This window comes from Rhineura floridana, chromosome 21, assembly GCF_030035675.1.
Source record: "Rhineura floridana isolate rRhiFlo1 chromosome 21, rRhiFlo1.hap2, whole genome shotgun sequence".
Classification (NCBI taxonomy): domain Eukaryota; kingdom Metazoa; phylum Chordata; class Lepidosauria; order Squamata; family Rhineuridae; genus Rhineura; species Rhineura floridana.
Window position 1 is genome coordinate 287,365 of NC_084500.1, and position 12,984 is coordinate 300,348.

General features: G+C 49.9%; 1 protein-coding gene across 2 annotated transcripts in view; it reads left to right on the forward strand.

Annotated features, from left to right (window-relative positions):
- The window catches only part of PITPNM3 (PITPNM family member 3), a 75,451-nt gene that overhangs the window by 24,467 nt on the left and 38,000 nt on the right, over positions 1–12,984 (forward strand). Inside the window, exons 2-4 of one of the 2 annotated variants that reach the window (XM_061604798.1) lie at positions 1,941–2,033; positions 7,310–7,417; positions 11,216–11,263. In XM_061604798.1, coding sequence (XP_061460782.1) covers positions 1,941–2,033; positions 7,310–7,417; positions 11,216–11,263 — 249 coding nt within the window. The remainder of the gene's footprint in view (positions 1–1,940; positions 2,034–7,309; positions 7,418–11,215; positions 11,264–12,984) is intronic. The other variant, XM_061604799.1, reaches the window with a different exon arrangement.

The window sequence follows — 12,984 nt, forward strand, 5'->3', positions numbered from 1 at the left end:
TCTCTCTCTCTCTCTCTCTCTCTCTCTCTCTCTCTCTCACACACACACACACACACACACACACACACACACACACACACACACACACACACACACACACACGACACACACACACACACACACACACACACACACACACACACACACACACGTTAACTGCAGTTGCGATTTAAAGGGGCAGGATTAAGGTGGGAAATGCAGGAGCTCTCCGTCTCCTGGGGCCGCCTGTCTGCTGCTCCTGGGGGCTGGGCCTCACCATGGCCGTGGGGTAGCGCCCCCTCTTCCTGGGGCCTGAAGGCTGGAGAGTCTCTTTGGCCCATCCACCAGTGAGCTGTGCTGGCATCAGAGGCACACCCTGCCAGCGTGTCCCTGACAGAGAAGCCACTTTGGGTAGATGTTTTTTAGAATGTTTTAACTTAGTTTTAGAATGCTTTTCTTTTGTTGTTAAATCATTTTATTTATTTATTCCCAGCTTTATATCCTGCCCTTCCTCCCAGTAGGAGCCCAGGGCGGTTTTGTCGATGTGTTTGTGAGTTCCTTTGGGAGGAAGGGCAGGATATAAATGTCAATTAATCCCTATTTATTTTTATTATAAGCCAGTTTTTTTTACAATCAAGTGGTATATACATTTTGTTAATACTATTGTTGTTTTTTGCTGCTAGAGCTGTATCTCAAGACAAAGCAGTGTAGGGAGCATCTTCCCTTTCCCAAATCTCCCCAGGTGACATGTCTGGAGTCTAGATTGCCTCTGGACTCTGCACGTGCTCTGGATCTTGCAGGCCAGAGGGATGGGGTGCGGGTGCTCTGGCCAGAATGCTGTTTTCCGAGGGCAGGAGTTGTGTTGGTCACACTCAGTTTCAGAGCTGTCATCTGAATTACGCTTAAGTGGTGAAATTTTATGACCCTTGGTTGATTGATTGGTTAATCTGTGTAAGTGAAAAACCTGCTCAGCTTTTACATATTAATCCCTGCTGATGATTGAAAATTCCTTGCTATTAGGCCACAGCAATTATATAACCCTTTTGATTGCATTCAGATGCATAGGAGTATCTTACAAAATGCAATGGGTTTGACATTACCCTGAAAGGAAGAAAAATTTCCAAGGAGATGAGGCAATAAGGGGTCTTTGGCTGCCATTCATATGCATTCTCCATTGGTTAAAGAAGCAATGAAAGGAATTTCAGTCCCGGAGATCTCACCTGGCATTTCCTGGATAATTGTTTTGTTGTTTACATCAGCTGCACTGAAGTTATACAGTGTTGGGCGTATCACTGTATTTACTGTCTGGTTGTTGACATGTTACTGTATTTTTTGGACTATTTTATATTTATTATTTCTGTGGCCTTCAACACTATTTTCATTTGGTTCCTGTGACTTTGTCTGCTTTTGGATAAAGGAAACCCCTGTTGCATCTCCCTCTTCGGCTGTGAGCACACCAGACACCCAGAGCAAAGGGTTTTCATTAGCCACACCTGGCTGGGGGGGGGGAAGGTTGATCTGCCATCAGTTGCGAAATCTCTTTGAAGCTGAATTTAAAGGGGGGGACACTCAAGCTGCTCCCACCAGGTTTTAGAGTAAAAAGGGGTGAGATTTGACTCGTGTTGTGTGTTCCCCCATTTTCAGAGGAGGGAGGTGGAGACGCACTGGGACTGGCACAACAGGAAGAGGGTTTCTGCCCTGAGAAGGGCCTTCGCCCTTCCCTCTTACACTTGGAGCGGGGAGGGGGGGGACACGGGACAGGATGCTTCCTTTAAGATGGGCTTGCTGTTGCCATTTTTGTAAGTGCTTGTATTAAAGTAAGTTTCATTTTATCTGATTGATGAGTTGAGAGTAGTTTTCTTAGATGATCAAAATGTTTTGGTTTGAGACAGTGTTGCAGGCAAATATCTATTTGCTACTGTTTGCTAACTTTCTCTCTCTCTCTCTCTCTCCTTTTGCAGCTGGTTTGCGCCGGTTTAGCTCCCAGTGGCCCAAGCACAGCATCCTCAATGACTCGGTGGAGAGCTCCGATGATGAATTCTTTGATGCACGAGGTTTGTGATGATAATGCTTAGCATTTGTACGGGGCTGTCAAGTGTTCAAAGTACCTCTCAGTGCATTCGCTAATTTGAGGTAACTTTCTCCCTTGAGGATTTTATTGAATGGCATCCTTTCAGGGGTCTTTAACTTTAGCTTTGCTGAGAGCTCCCAGTAGTTGCTGCTGCAGATTCTCATTTGTAGAGTGCTTGTGAAGCACTTGGATGAGAGTCTTCTTGGTCATCATGATTAATTCTTTAAATAAAGAAGAGGGGGTGGTTGAGGAGCCACAGTGCCCTCTGGTCAGGAGTCACAAACGTCCTGGGGCTTCTCTGTCTGAGGCCTTGTCCACAATAGAGTTGTTTGAAGCTGTTTGCATTTCCGTTTAAGAATAGACGTTCACCTTAAAAAGCTGAAGAGTTTGATGAAGGTTTTTAACAAAATGTTTTGCAAATTCTGCAGAAATATGGAGAATGAAATTTAAGACTGGGAAAATGAGGACTGAAGCAAAACGGACCGACCTTTCCATCCCTAACTGAAACTGTGCAAGCATCCAGGCATCTCCCTCACTCTAAAACCAGAACTCCCACTGGGCTCTCCCTCATGTCCTAGGTTTCTCTGTTCTGGCTGCCTCTTGGGTTTCCAGGACATAAAAAGGGCCTGGCTGCTGGATCAGGCCCAAGGGGGGGCATCTTTCTAGCCTCCTGCCCCCCCCCACAATGGCCAACCAGATTCCTCTTTGGGAAGCCCACAAGCACGACTTGAGCACAACAGCAACTCTCTCCCCACTTGTGATCTGCAGCAATTGGCATTCAAACGGCCTCCTTCTGGAGGGAGAAAGTAGCCACTGTGGCTACTAGCCACTGATAGCCTCCTTCTCCTCCATGAACTTGCCTAACCCTCTTTTGGAGCCATCCAGGTTGGTGGCCATCGCTGCCTCTTCTGGGAGCGGATTCCCTAGTATAGCGCTGTGCTGCGCTGTGTGGAGAAGGCTTTTCTTCTGTCTGTCCTGAGTCTTCCTCATTTTTCAGAGCTGAGCTGAAGATTCTCAGATAAGACTTTTTTTCCTGAGAAAAAATCCCCCTCCTTGTTTCTCATCCCCCTTAGAAAAAGATCAGTTGAGGAATTTTCTCCAAATATAATCTATCTTTTTGTGTGTGGGGCAGCCATCCCCCACCCCTCGCCTCCAGGCCTCAGCAGGATGCAAGACGACAGTGGCTGGGGTGCCAATACAGTTGCTGCAGTTGCCAGTTGCGAATAGGAAAACCATTATGGGAAGGCCGCAAAGCAGGACCTGAGTGTAAGAGCCACTCTCCCCTCCTGCGGTTTCCAGGAAGTGGTATTTGGAAACATACTGCTGTAATTGTTTATGTAAATTCTTAATCAAAAAAGAAAGCCCAAAAGCACAGCTTTGAACAAATGTTGGGGTTTGTTACATTGCATGTGATCAGGCAGCAGCAGCAGCAAAGGGTTCTGTGTAACTTTCAAGCCTGCCTTGTGCCTGAGCCAACAGCACGTAAACCCGTCACCACAATGGTGTGGCCAGAACAAAGCACTGTAGATCTTCTGCCTTAATGAATATAACTAAAAAAATGAGTTTCTTAGTGCAACATGCTGGGATTAGTGTGCCCCCCTCACCCTCCTTTGGGGACAGGGCCCTCCTGGCTGGGGCTGATGGGAATTGTAGTCCAAAGCACAATCTGGAGGGCACCAGGTTGGTGGAGGCTGGGTGGGGGTGTTGCTGGCTTCTGCTGATGTCTTGCTTCATCTTGCTTGGCCGTCTCTCCCTGACCGCTCTGCTCAGGGACTCCAGTGCAGCGGAGGATGTCGTTCTCTATGGCACAAAAGTACAGCTGTCCCCTACCAGGCCCAGCGTGGGGGGCTCTGGCAACATCATGTAGCTAGATAAGCTTCTGAAATCCCCCCTCCCAATTTGGGTTTGCCAAATAGTGAGAGACAGACAACAACAAGAATCCCCGTTTTTGTTGCAGGCCTCTCAGCTTTGTCTTGTGGGAGAGACAAGGGTGTCAAAGCCCACCAGCAGGCAAGGAATGGACGGCTCCTTTGGACAGGAGGGGGTGGCAGCCAAGAAATCTGCGGCTTTCTTGCCTTAGTCCTTTGAATTGGTGATGCTGGGGAGTGGGGGCTTCTGACCCCCCCATAGTTGGCACAAAAGCAAATGCCTGATCAGTGTTTAGTGCAGAAAAGGGGTTTTTTGGTTTTGTTTTGTTTAGCAGGGGAGGGGGGGATCCTGGCCAGCCAACCAACATCCACCTTCTGCATGCCAGGCTGGGTCTTTTCCAGTGGGCCATCAGGGCTCTTCCCCAAATAGGAGGCAATAGCAGAAGCCGGAAAGGGTGAGCCGCATTGCTGTATTCTCTCTCCCTCTCCCTCTCCCTCTCCCTCTCTCCCCCCCCTCCCTCCCTCCAAGGAGCTCAAGGTGGTGTACACACATGGTTCTCCCCCTCCCTGATTTTATCCTCTCAACAACCCTGTGAGGTAGGTTAGGTTGAGACGCAGTGACTGGCCCAGGTCACCCAGTGAGCTTCATGGCTGATCGGGGATTTGAACCCTGGACTCCCATGTCCCATTCCGACACTAACCGCTTTGCCACCACTGGCTCTCATTGGCAGTGTGACTTGACAGCTACCCATGGGGAAGGGGGTTGAGCCTTGACACATCGTCCTTTACTCCAGTTGCTCACCCGTGTTCTGTGGTTTGTTTGTCTCTGGACTGGTTGAGTGCTGTATGTCTGCAAGACCTCCAGATTCCGATGAGCTGCAGACATGGCAGCAGTTGAGGGAGCCTTTGAGGCCTTGGGCACGACTGGCTCCTTCCTCCGCCACCCAGCGGAGATATCCACTGTGCACTGAGGATGCCAGAGAGAGGAGTGGGGGGGCTGCCCCTCCCCCTTTCCCACCTAATGGGAGTGGGGAGGGGGAAATGACCCTCCACAGAGGGCTCTCTGCAAAGCACTTAAATAAATATCCAGACACATAGATGTTGCTTTGTTTTAATTCTTTTAGTTAGTAGTTGTTTATTTATTTATTTATTGCACTTGTATACTGCCCCATAGCCGAAGCTCTCTGGGCGGTTTACAGCAATCAAAAACATTAAAACAAATACACAATTTAAAAACATATTTTAAAAATAATTTAAAACACAATTTTAAAATTCAAAACAATGTAAAAACAATTTTAAAACACATGCTAAAATGCCTGGGAGAAGAGGAAAGTCTTGACCTGGCGCTGAAAAGATAACAGTTTTGGCGCCAGGCTCACCTCGTCAGAGAGATCATTCCATAATTTGGGGGCCACCACTGAGAAGGCCCTCTCCCTTGTTGCCAGTCTCCAAGCTTCCCTTGGAGTAGGCACCCTGAGGAGGGCCTTTGATCTTGAACGTAGTGTACGGGTGGGTTCGTGTCGGGAGAGGCGTTCGTTGTTTGTTTTTAAATATATTTTAATTACTTGTTTTTAATTATTTTATTGTTTTCTTGCAAACCACTTAGAGGTCTTTACATTCAAGCAGCATATAAATTTTGTTAAATAAAATAAATGAATAAAATTTAAAAAATCGCAGCTCTCTCCTTTCCTCGCTGCGGTTTCAAAATGTGCAGCTATTTCTGGGTTTGCTTAACTAGATCTATCATTTAAAAACTTGAATGGCATCTTTTCTCAGGCAGAAGCTTAAGCAGAGGCACTCCATGGCAACCCCAAGTACACAGCAACAAAAATGGTGTCAATATTTTGATATTCAGGAGGTTCTTTTCCGTAAAATATTTTTACGGTTGATCAGTGACAGACAATAATTGCTTTAATAAGAATTGGATGTGATGCAGATTCCTGTCAATTTTATTATTTGAATGGAATTACAGAAGTTACAATCTATAGTATATTGGGGGGGACTTGTGGGTGCATATTTTAAGTAGAGATCTTTCCCCAGTCTGTATTCCCAGTATTGGAATTGTTTTAAATATATTTTTATTGTTTTATCACTTGTTGTTTAGCACCCTGGACTCCTTTTGGGAGGAAGGGTGGATGATGATGATGATGGACATCTGGTTAGAACCATATCATGGGCCCCAAATACCTTGGGGCCATGCATAATTTTATACACTTCTATCATGTCTCCTCTGACCTGCCTTTTCTCTAAACTAAAAAGTCCCAAATGCTGCAACCTTTCCTCATAAGGGAGTCGCTCCATCCCTGCAACCAGAATGATTAGTAATGGCCACCAGCTTGGATGGCTTTAAAAGAAGATTAGATAAATTCACGGAGGACAGGGCTATCAATGGCTCCTAGCTATAATGGCTGTGCTCTGCCACCCTGGTCAGAGGCGGCATGCTTCTAAAAACCAGTTGCCGGAAGCCTCAGGTGGGGAGAGTGTTCTTGCACTCGGGTCCTGCTTGCGGACTTCCCCCAGGCACCTGGTTGGCCACTGTGAGAACAGGATGCTGGACTAGATGGGCCACTGGCCTGATCCAGCAGGCTCTTATGTTCTTACCAAACTCGCACAGGGCAGCCGTTCAGAGATTTGAAGGCTGCTACCACCTCTCTCCAGGCTCTGGGCCATGTAGCCACGGAAACATACCCACCATTTTTGAGGATTTAAAGGGGAGGGGAGGATCAGGGCTCTGGGTTCAACTCCATGCAGAGCTCCCTTGGAGAGGGGGACAAGGGTGTGGCTTCAGAGCTCCCCCCCCACTCTTCATTGGCACCCAGAAAGCCACTTCCTGATCGGGACTTAGCTGATGGAGGGTTCTGGGCAGCCTGGTTCCCTGGGCCAGCTCCATGCGATGCTGGGTGGCTGCTCAGCTGAGACCCAGGCTGGGGGTGTGGTGGGGGGAGGCAGCTGAGGCCCTGGGAAATCAGTGGGAGTTGCTAGAAGCGGCCGTTGGGGGGTACTTTTAGCAGCAAGGCTGGTGCTCTCCCTGCTGCCCCCCCAAAGTGTGGCCACCAACAGTACCTTTGGCAGTGGACCTGTGGGTGGCATCTGCTCTGTGCCCGCCTTGCCAAATGGCATTGCAGGGCAATCAAGGAGCCGTTCTGGCCGCTCCCATCCCCAGTGGCTTGTGCCTGGGCTCTGGGCCACCTTGACTTCCACGTGCAGAGGACTTGCTGCTGCAGCCGTGCTTTTGCACAGCCCGCGGGGAGGAACACATGTCCGTGGCCAGGCTGTCTCATCCATCGTGAGCTGCTCTGCTTTCCCGACCATCAGTGGTTGCCAGCCAGGCCATCCTGCCTTTGGTCTCTGCGATGCCATTGAAACATGGTGCTCTTCTCTCTTGCTGCAGAGGAGGTGGCCGAAGGGAAAAGCGCGATCCTCCTTGGGATGAGCCAGTGGAACTCCAACGACTTGGTGGAGCAGATTGAGACCATTGGGAAACTGGAAGAGAGCCCAGGTACCATTTTGCCTCCCCACCCCGCACCCAAATGAATGAGGCCGGTTTTGCTTCGGAAGCCTTCGGGGCAAGGGGAGGGGGAGAGGAATGGCTGCTTCAGCCGTGTCTTTTTGTCCACTTTCAGGGGGGGATGCTAGTCAGCTGTTTAGCAGAGTGCTCCCTTTCCCCCTCCTTAAAAAATGGAAGATCACTGAGGTTGCCTTCCCCCACCAAAAAACCCCAGACCATTATTTACTGCCCCGTAGAACAGGGGTAGGAAACCTGTGGCCCTCCACCTCCTATCAGCCCTGCCTGTCTCCTAATGGAGCTGAAAGGGCTGTGGCTTGTGTGCCCGTCTGTGCCCGTCCCCGCAGTTCCACTCTGTTGGAGGAACGTGGGATGTGATTCTCTACTGCCCATGAGAAGCTGCGTGGGATTCTTCCTCTGCCAGCTCCTGATAGCTGAATGGCACAGTGACCACCACAGGGGCCAAGTGGGGCCTCCGAGTCAGCTAAATGGATAATTAGCGGGCGAGGGGGGAGTGTATGATCTGTTTTACAGCTGCCCTTGACAGCGATATCAAGTGCTCCCTCATGTTCCCTGCTAATTTATCTCAATCAAGAGCTGATGATTCAGAGGCAAGTTGCGAAAGAAGGCCGCCTCTCTGCATGCCTCTTGATGGCAGGGGAGGGGAAGGCACATTAATCTGAGGATGAACAGATGCATTCATTTCATTTCAGGGGAAATGACGAGGCAATTTCCAAAGAGAACTGCATGTGTGGTTTCCTCTGGGGAATGCGTGTTGTGTCATTTTAGCGCAAGGTTCGTAGGGAACGAAACCTGCAAATGGTTGCTCCTGTTCTGTGTCCTGCAATAGGCGGTTTTGTGAAATATCCCATCAAATTCTAAATTTGGCTATGAGGAGAAATGGGATCGTTGTATTTGGATTCAAGAGACTAGAATTTGGACTCCTGTCCCTTCTTGACCCAGAGCAGAACGGGGCTGCTCTGGGCCAAGTGAGGTCTCACAGCCTCATTTAGCTTCCAGGGGACCACAAGATGGAATGGAGGAGGGGTCCTCTCTGGAAACACTAGCCTTGCAACTCCAGTTCTGTGGATCCGCCGCAGCCTGTGGGTGCCCCTCTCCATGGTTACACGTGCACGAGGTGGCATGGCCTGCCAAACACGGATGGATCTTGTGACTGTGGAAAGTCTTGTCACGTTCCCACTGGAGATAGTGACATCAGTGGAAAACACTTTGCTTGCTGGCAACGGAACCGGGGGTGGCGTGGGTGCATCTCTCTCTCTTCCTGGACTTTGCAGCCGTAAAAACATTTCAACTGAATGTGCATATCTCTTTGTGGGTTTTTTGTTTTTAGATTAGAAACCTAAGCAAAAGTAATTGGTGCTTCTCAAAAGCATCATCTTTGCTATGACAAATAGTTATAAAGCAGTTATAAAATGAAATCATTAGTTGCATCAGTGTTGTTGAGTTTTTGTGTTGGCTATTTCCGTAGCTCCCACAGCACAGAGCCCGAGGGGTGTGTGTTTAGCCAGCCAGCCACCCGCCTCTAGTCAAGTGGTCAGAGTAGTGGCTGTTCCATATTCGTTTTTGGGAGCGATGGCTCTTCCCACTTCACCAAGCAGGAGACCTTTTCCCTTCTCTCTGTTCCGCCTAGCGAACTGAACTCCTATGAAGGAGGCTCCTTTCGCCCGGTCAGGCCACTGCCCAGGAAGGTCTCCTCCCGCTTCTGCCAACTTTGCGCCCTCCAGATATTTTGGGCTACAGCGCAGCGGTGTGGTGCTGGGGTTGAGGGGAGCACAGCAGTGCTGGTTGTAGTCCAAAATATCTGGAGGGGCATGGCAGGTTGGGGAAGGCTGGTCTAGGCCACGGGCCCAGCCAGAGAGATGGCGCTGCAGTCTGCAGGTGGGGCTGGTGTTGAGTGAAAGCAGCCATGAGAGGCTGCCTGTTGGAACGGAGTCGTGGGGTGCTTGCCTGGGTGTGCGTGCTCCATCCTTTCACCTGGGCAGGGGAAACTGAGTCAGACCATTTGGCTCAGGGCCGCCTACCCGCCTCAGTCTTGAGCAGTTTCCCACATCTGTTCAACTCGAGTTCCTTCCAAGGGGGAGTGCTGGGAAGGGGGCCGTGAGCTCTACCACTCAGTTGTGGCCCCTGTCTCCCTCCGTCCCCCTTCGGCCCATTTTCCTGAGCTGGCCCAAGTGGCTCCCATCACCCTCACCTTCTTGAAGAAGCGCTCCTAATCAATACCCAAGTCTAGCAGGCCCTTTGAGGCGAGGCACAAGGGGTGGGTTTCTGGGTGTGTGTGTCACTTTTCCTGCTTACCAGCTGATGTTCCAGCTGTTGAGAGGAAGGATGTAGGTCCCACCCCCAGTCCTAATGGGTCAGCCATGGAGTGCTCTGGCCTTGACTGGCAGAGGGTCCCTGGGGCCCCGGGCAGGCCTCTTCCTGTCATCTGCAGCCGGAGGGCTCAGGGCTGGCAAATCTTTTTCCTCTGAAGGGCTGCTGGCCCTGGGAAAGGGTGATGGGGGGCAGAGCCAAAGGAAGTGGTTAAAGTGCACAGCAGCAGCATCGTAGGGTTGTATAGCTTGTTCTCTGTGTCTGTGCACATGCATGAGCGCGTGCGCCATCACATCTCTGGGGCCTGCATGAAGTTAAGATTTGGAACAGACCAAAGAAAGTCCTCCTTCACACAGCGCATAGTTAAACTAGGAAACTTGTTCCCACACAAGGCAGTGATGGCCACCGACTCTGGCAGCTCTAAAAGAGGATTAGGCAAATTCATGGAGGGTAATAAGGCTATCAGTGGCTACTGCCTGTGGGCTTCCCAGGAGAGGCATCTGGGTGGCCACTGGGAGAGGAGGGTGCTGGGCTGACATGGGCCCCTCTGGCTGGATCCCGCCAAGGGGCCTATCTGGATGCTTTTAGTGCTGTGTGAAACGAGGCAGAGAGCCACGTGCTGCCCGTGGGCCATGCACTTCGCCACTGGGTGATTTGGGGCCAGTCATCACCCCTCAGCCTAGTCCACCTCACAGGATTATTGCTCGTGTATCCCAGGATACAGGAGAGAGCTTGCCAAAACTGACCAAGCCCACAGACAGTTACTCCTGCCTGCTGCTTCACATGGAGACGAACGTTGCTGCCAGGCTCACACGGAGGTGTTGCCAGGGGTTCTGAGGCTCTGGGCCGGGAGGGGAAGGCCTTGAAGGCACATGTGGCAGGTTTGCCCTTTCTGCTTGACGGTTGTGACCTCGGGAGAGAGAGGACAGCACTGGAAGTGAATAGCTGGCTATGTCAGCCTTCCCCAACCAGGTGCCCTCCAGACGCTGTTAGAACCCCATCAGGCCCCAGCAGCATGCGTGGCCAATAGTCAGGGCCGGAGGGGTCCGACAGAGTCTGCAAGGCATGCCCCCCCCATGTTCCTGTGTTAAACCCACTCAAGCCAGTGGCCATCACCGCATCCCCCTTAATTCTGCATTGGGCAAAGAGGTGTTTTCTTCTGTGGGCCCCTGAGTTGTTCTAGCACTCCGGGATACACATTTCCATCTGTCCCCGCTCACCGCTTATTTGCATTGGCCTGTTTTTCGTCCTTGTGATATTTAGTAGAATTCTATGAACGCCTAAGAATCTCAGTGCTGCAACCCTGGCATGGGGGCAGCGTTGCTTGGGCTGAGGTGGAGGTGGCGGCGGGGAGCAGCCAGACTTTCTCATGAGCTTGAAAGCTGGGAGGAGCTGGGAGGGGAGGGGGTGGGTCGCTGGTGCTTGGGAGGAGAGATGCTAACTGATGCTCCTCTTTGGCAGGCGAAGACCCCACGTTTTGTTCCTCTGGCGTCCTTCAGGAAAAGCAACGTGAGTCTTGGTGCTTTTATTTATTTATTTATTGTACTTAGATACCGCCCCATAGCCGAAGCTCTGTGGGCTGTTTACAGTAACTAAAAACATTAAAACAAATATACAAATTTAAAAACACATCTTTTTTAAAAAAATTAAAACACAATTAAAAAATTTAAAACACATGCTAAAATGCCTGGGAGAAGAGGAAAGTCTTTAGCAAATACTCCCCCCCCCTTCTGAAGAGGGATGGTTCCCGTGTCTGAATCACAAATAGCAACTAGGTTTAAATCTGCTGTGATGCTTTTTCCTGAAGCCATCTGGAGGCAAAAAATGTTTGGCCCCTTCCTCCTTGGGACTATGAAGCGGATTGACGACTAGTGCGCGTTCCCCTTCAATGGCACACCAAGGGCTCTTCTGCAATGGCTGGGGAGCTGGCTCTGCCTTCCCTTCCCGCTCTCGCCAAGCTTCCCTTTAGGATGTCACTCAAGTGGTGGGTCCGGCAGACTATGCTCAGTGGTCGCAGCAGGCTTTACGTGCACAGGGCCCCAAGTTCAGTTCCTGGCACCTTCAGTTGATGAGGATCTCAAGGAGAAGATGATTCTCTGAGATTGTAACAAGTACCATCAGTAGGTTTGGGATTGGGATTGGGATAGTTGCAGATTTCAAGTCTTGGTCCCGATGACTTGCATGTTGAGCATCCATCCTGATTTGCATATGTGGTGGTTAGACTGTGTCCATTCTTTGTTGAGTGTTTGTTCTGATTTGTTTATGGGGTGGTTATATGGCAATGCACATTCATCCTGATTTGTTTGTGGGGTGTTTACACATCTTCCCATTAATCAATTGTTCATCTGACACTTTTCAGTTCCTTTCGCTATCACTTGCCTAACTGCAGAATAATAGCTGCTGTTTTTTAAAGTGGATTTGTTGTGTTAGGGCAACAGAGCATTTTAATCCTAATTAATTGCACAAACAGTTGGATCATAGAATCACAGAATAGTAGAGTTGGAAGGGGCCTATAAGGCCATCAAGTCCAACCCCCTGCACAATGCAGGAATCCAACTCAAAGCAGTTGAGTTCTGGTATGCGCTTGAATCCCTTTCAGCAACATAATGACAGTCTGGAGGTGCCTCACTTGCCCTGGCAGTCAATTTCATGCCAGTCGCCCTCCTCCCTAGGCAGATTCAGAGTTTTGAGGATGAAATGAGCCACATCAGAAGTCACCCCCTGTGGCTGCAGAGTGGTGCCAAAGGCATCTTGCTCCCTGAATGTGCTTATAATGTAGGTGAGTGGAGGCCGGGCAGCCCTGATATGGTTGCTTTCGAACTCCTGCCTCCTTGGACGCCGCTTCCCCCCGCCTCTTTCTCTGCCTCATAGTAACCTGCTGCAAGCACTTCAATCTTCACTTAGTTCTTTAAAAAAAAAACCACCTTCTTTTTATCATTTGCTAATAGGAGCCATATGCCCAGAGCCGTGCGCAAGTTCATTTCTCTTTGACAGATTTGTTGTTATAAACAGCCAGTAACAGTGCAACAGATGGCAGGAAATGGGTCTGGTTTCTTATGGAAATGTGAGAATATGAAGAAGCATCTCCACTCCCTCACCCCAGATATGGGTTTCTTCGCTCTCGCATATTGGCATTCCAGGCTGTGTCTGGCTTTTGAGGCCCCTAGCCACAATAAACAGAGCCATGTAAAAATGATGACACCCCAAACAAAATAAGGTGCACACACATG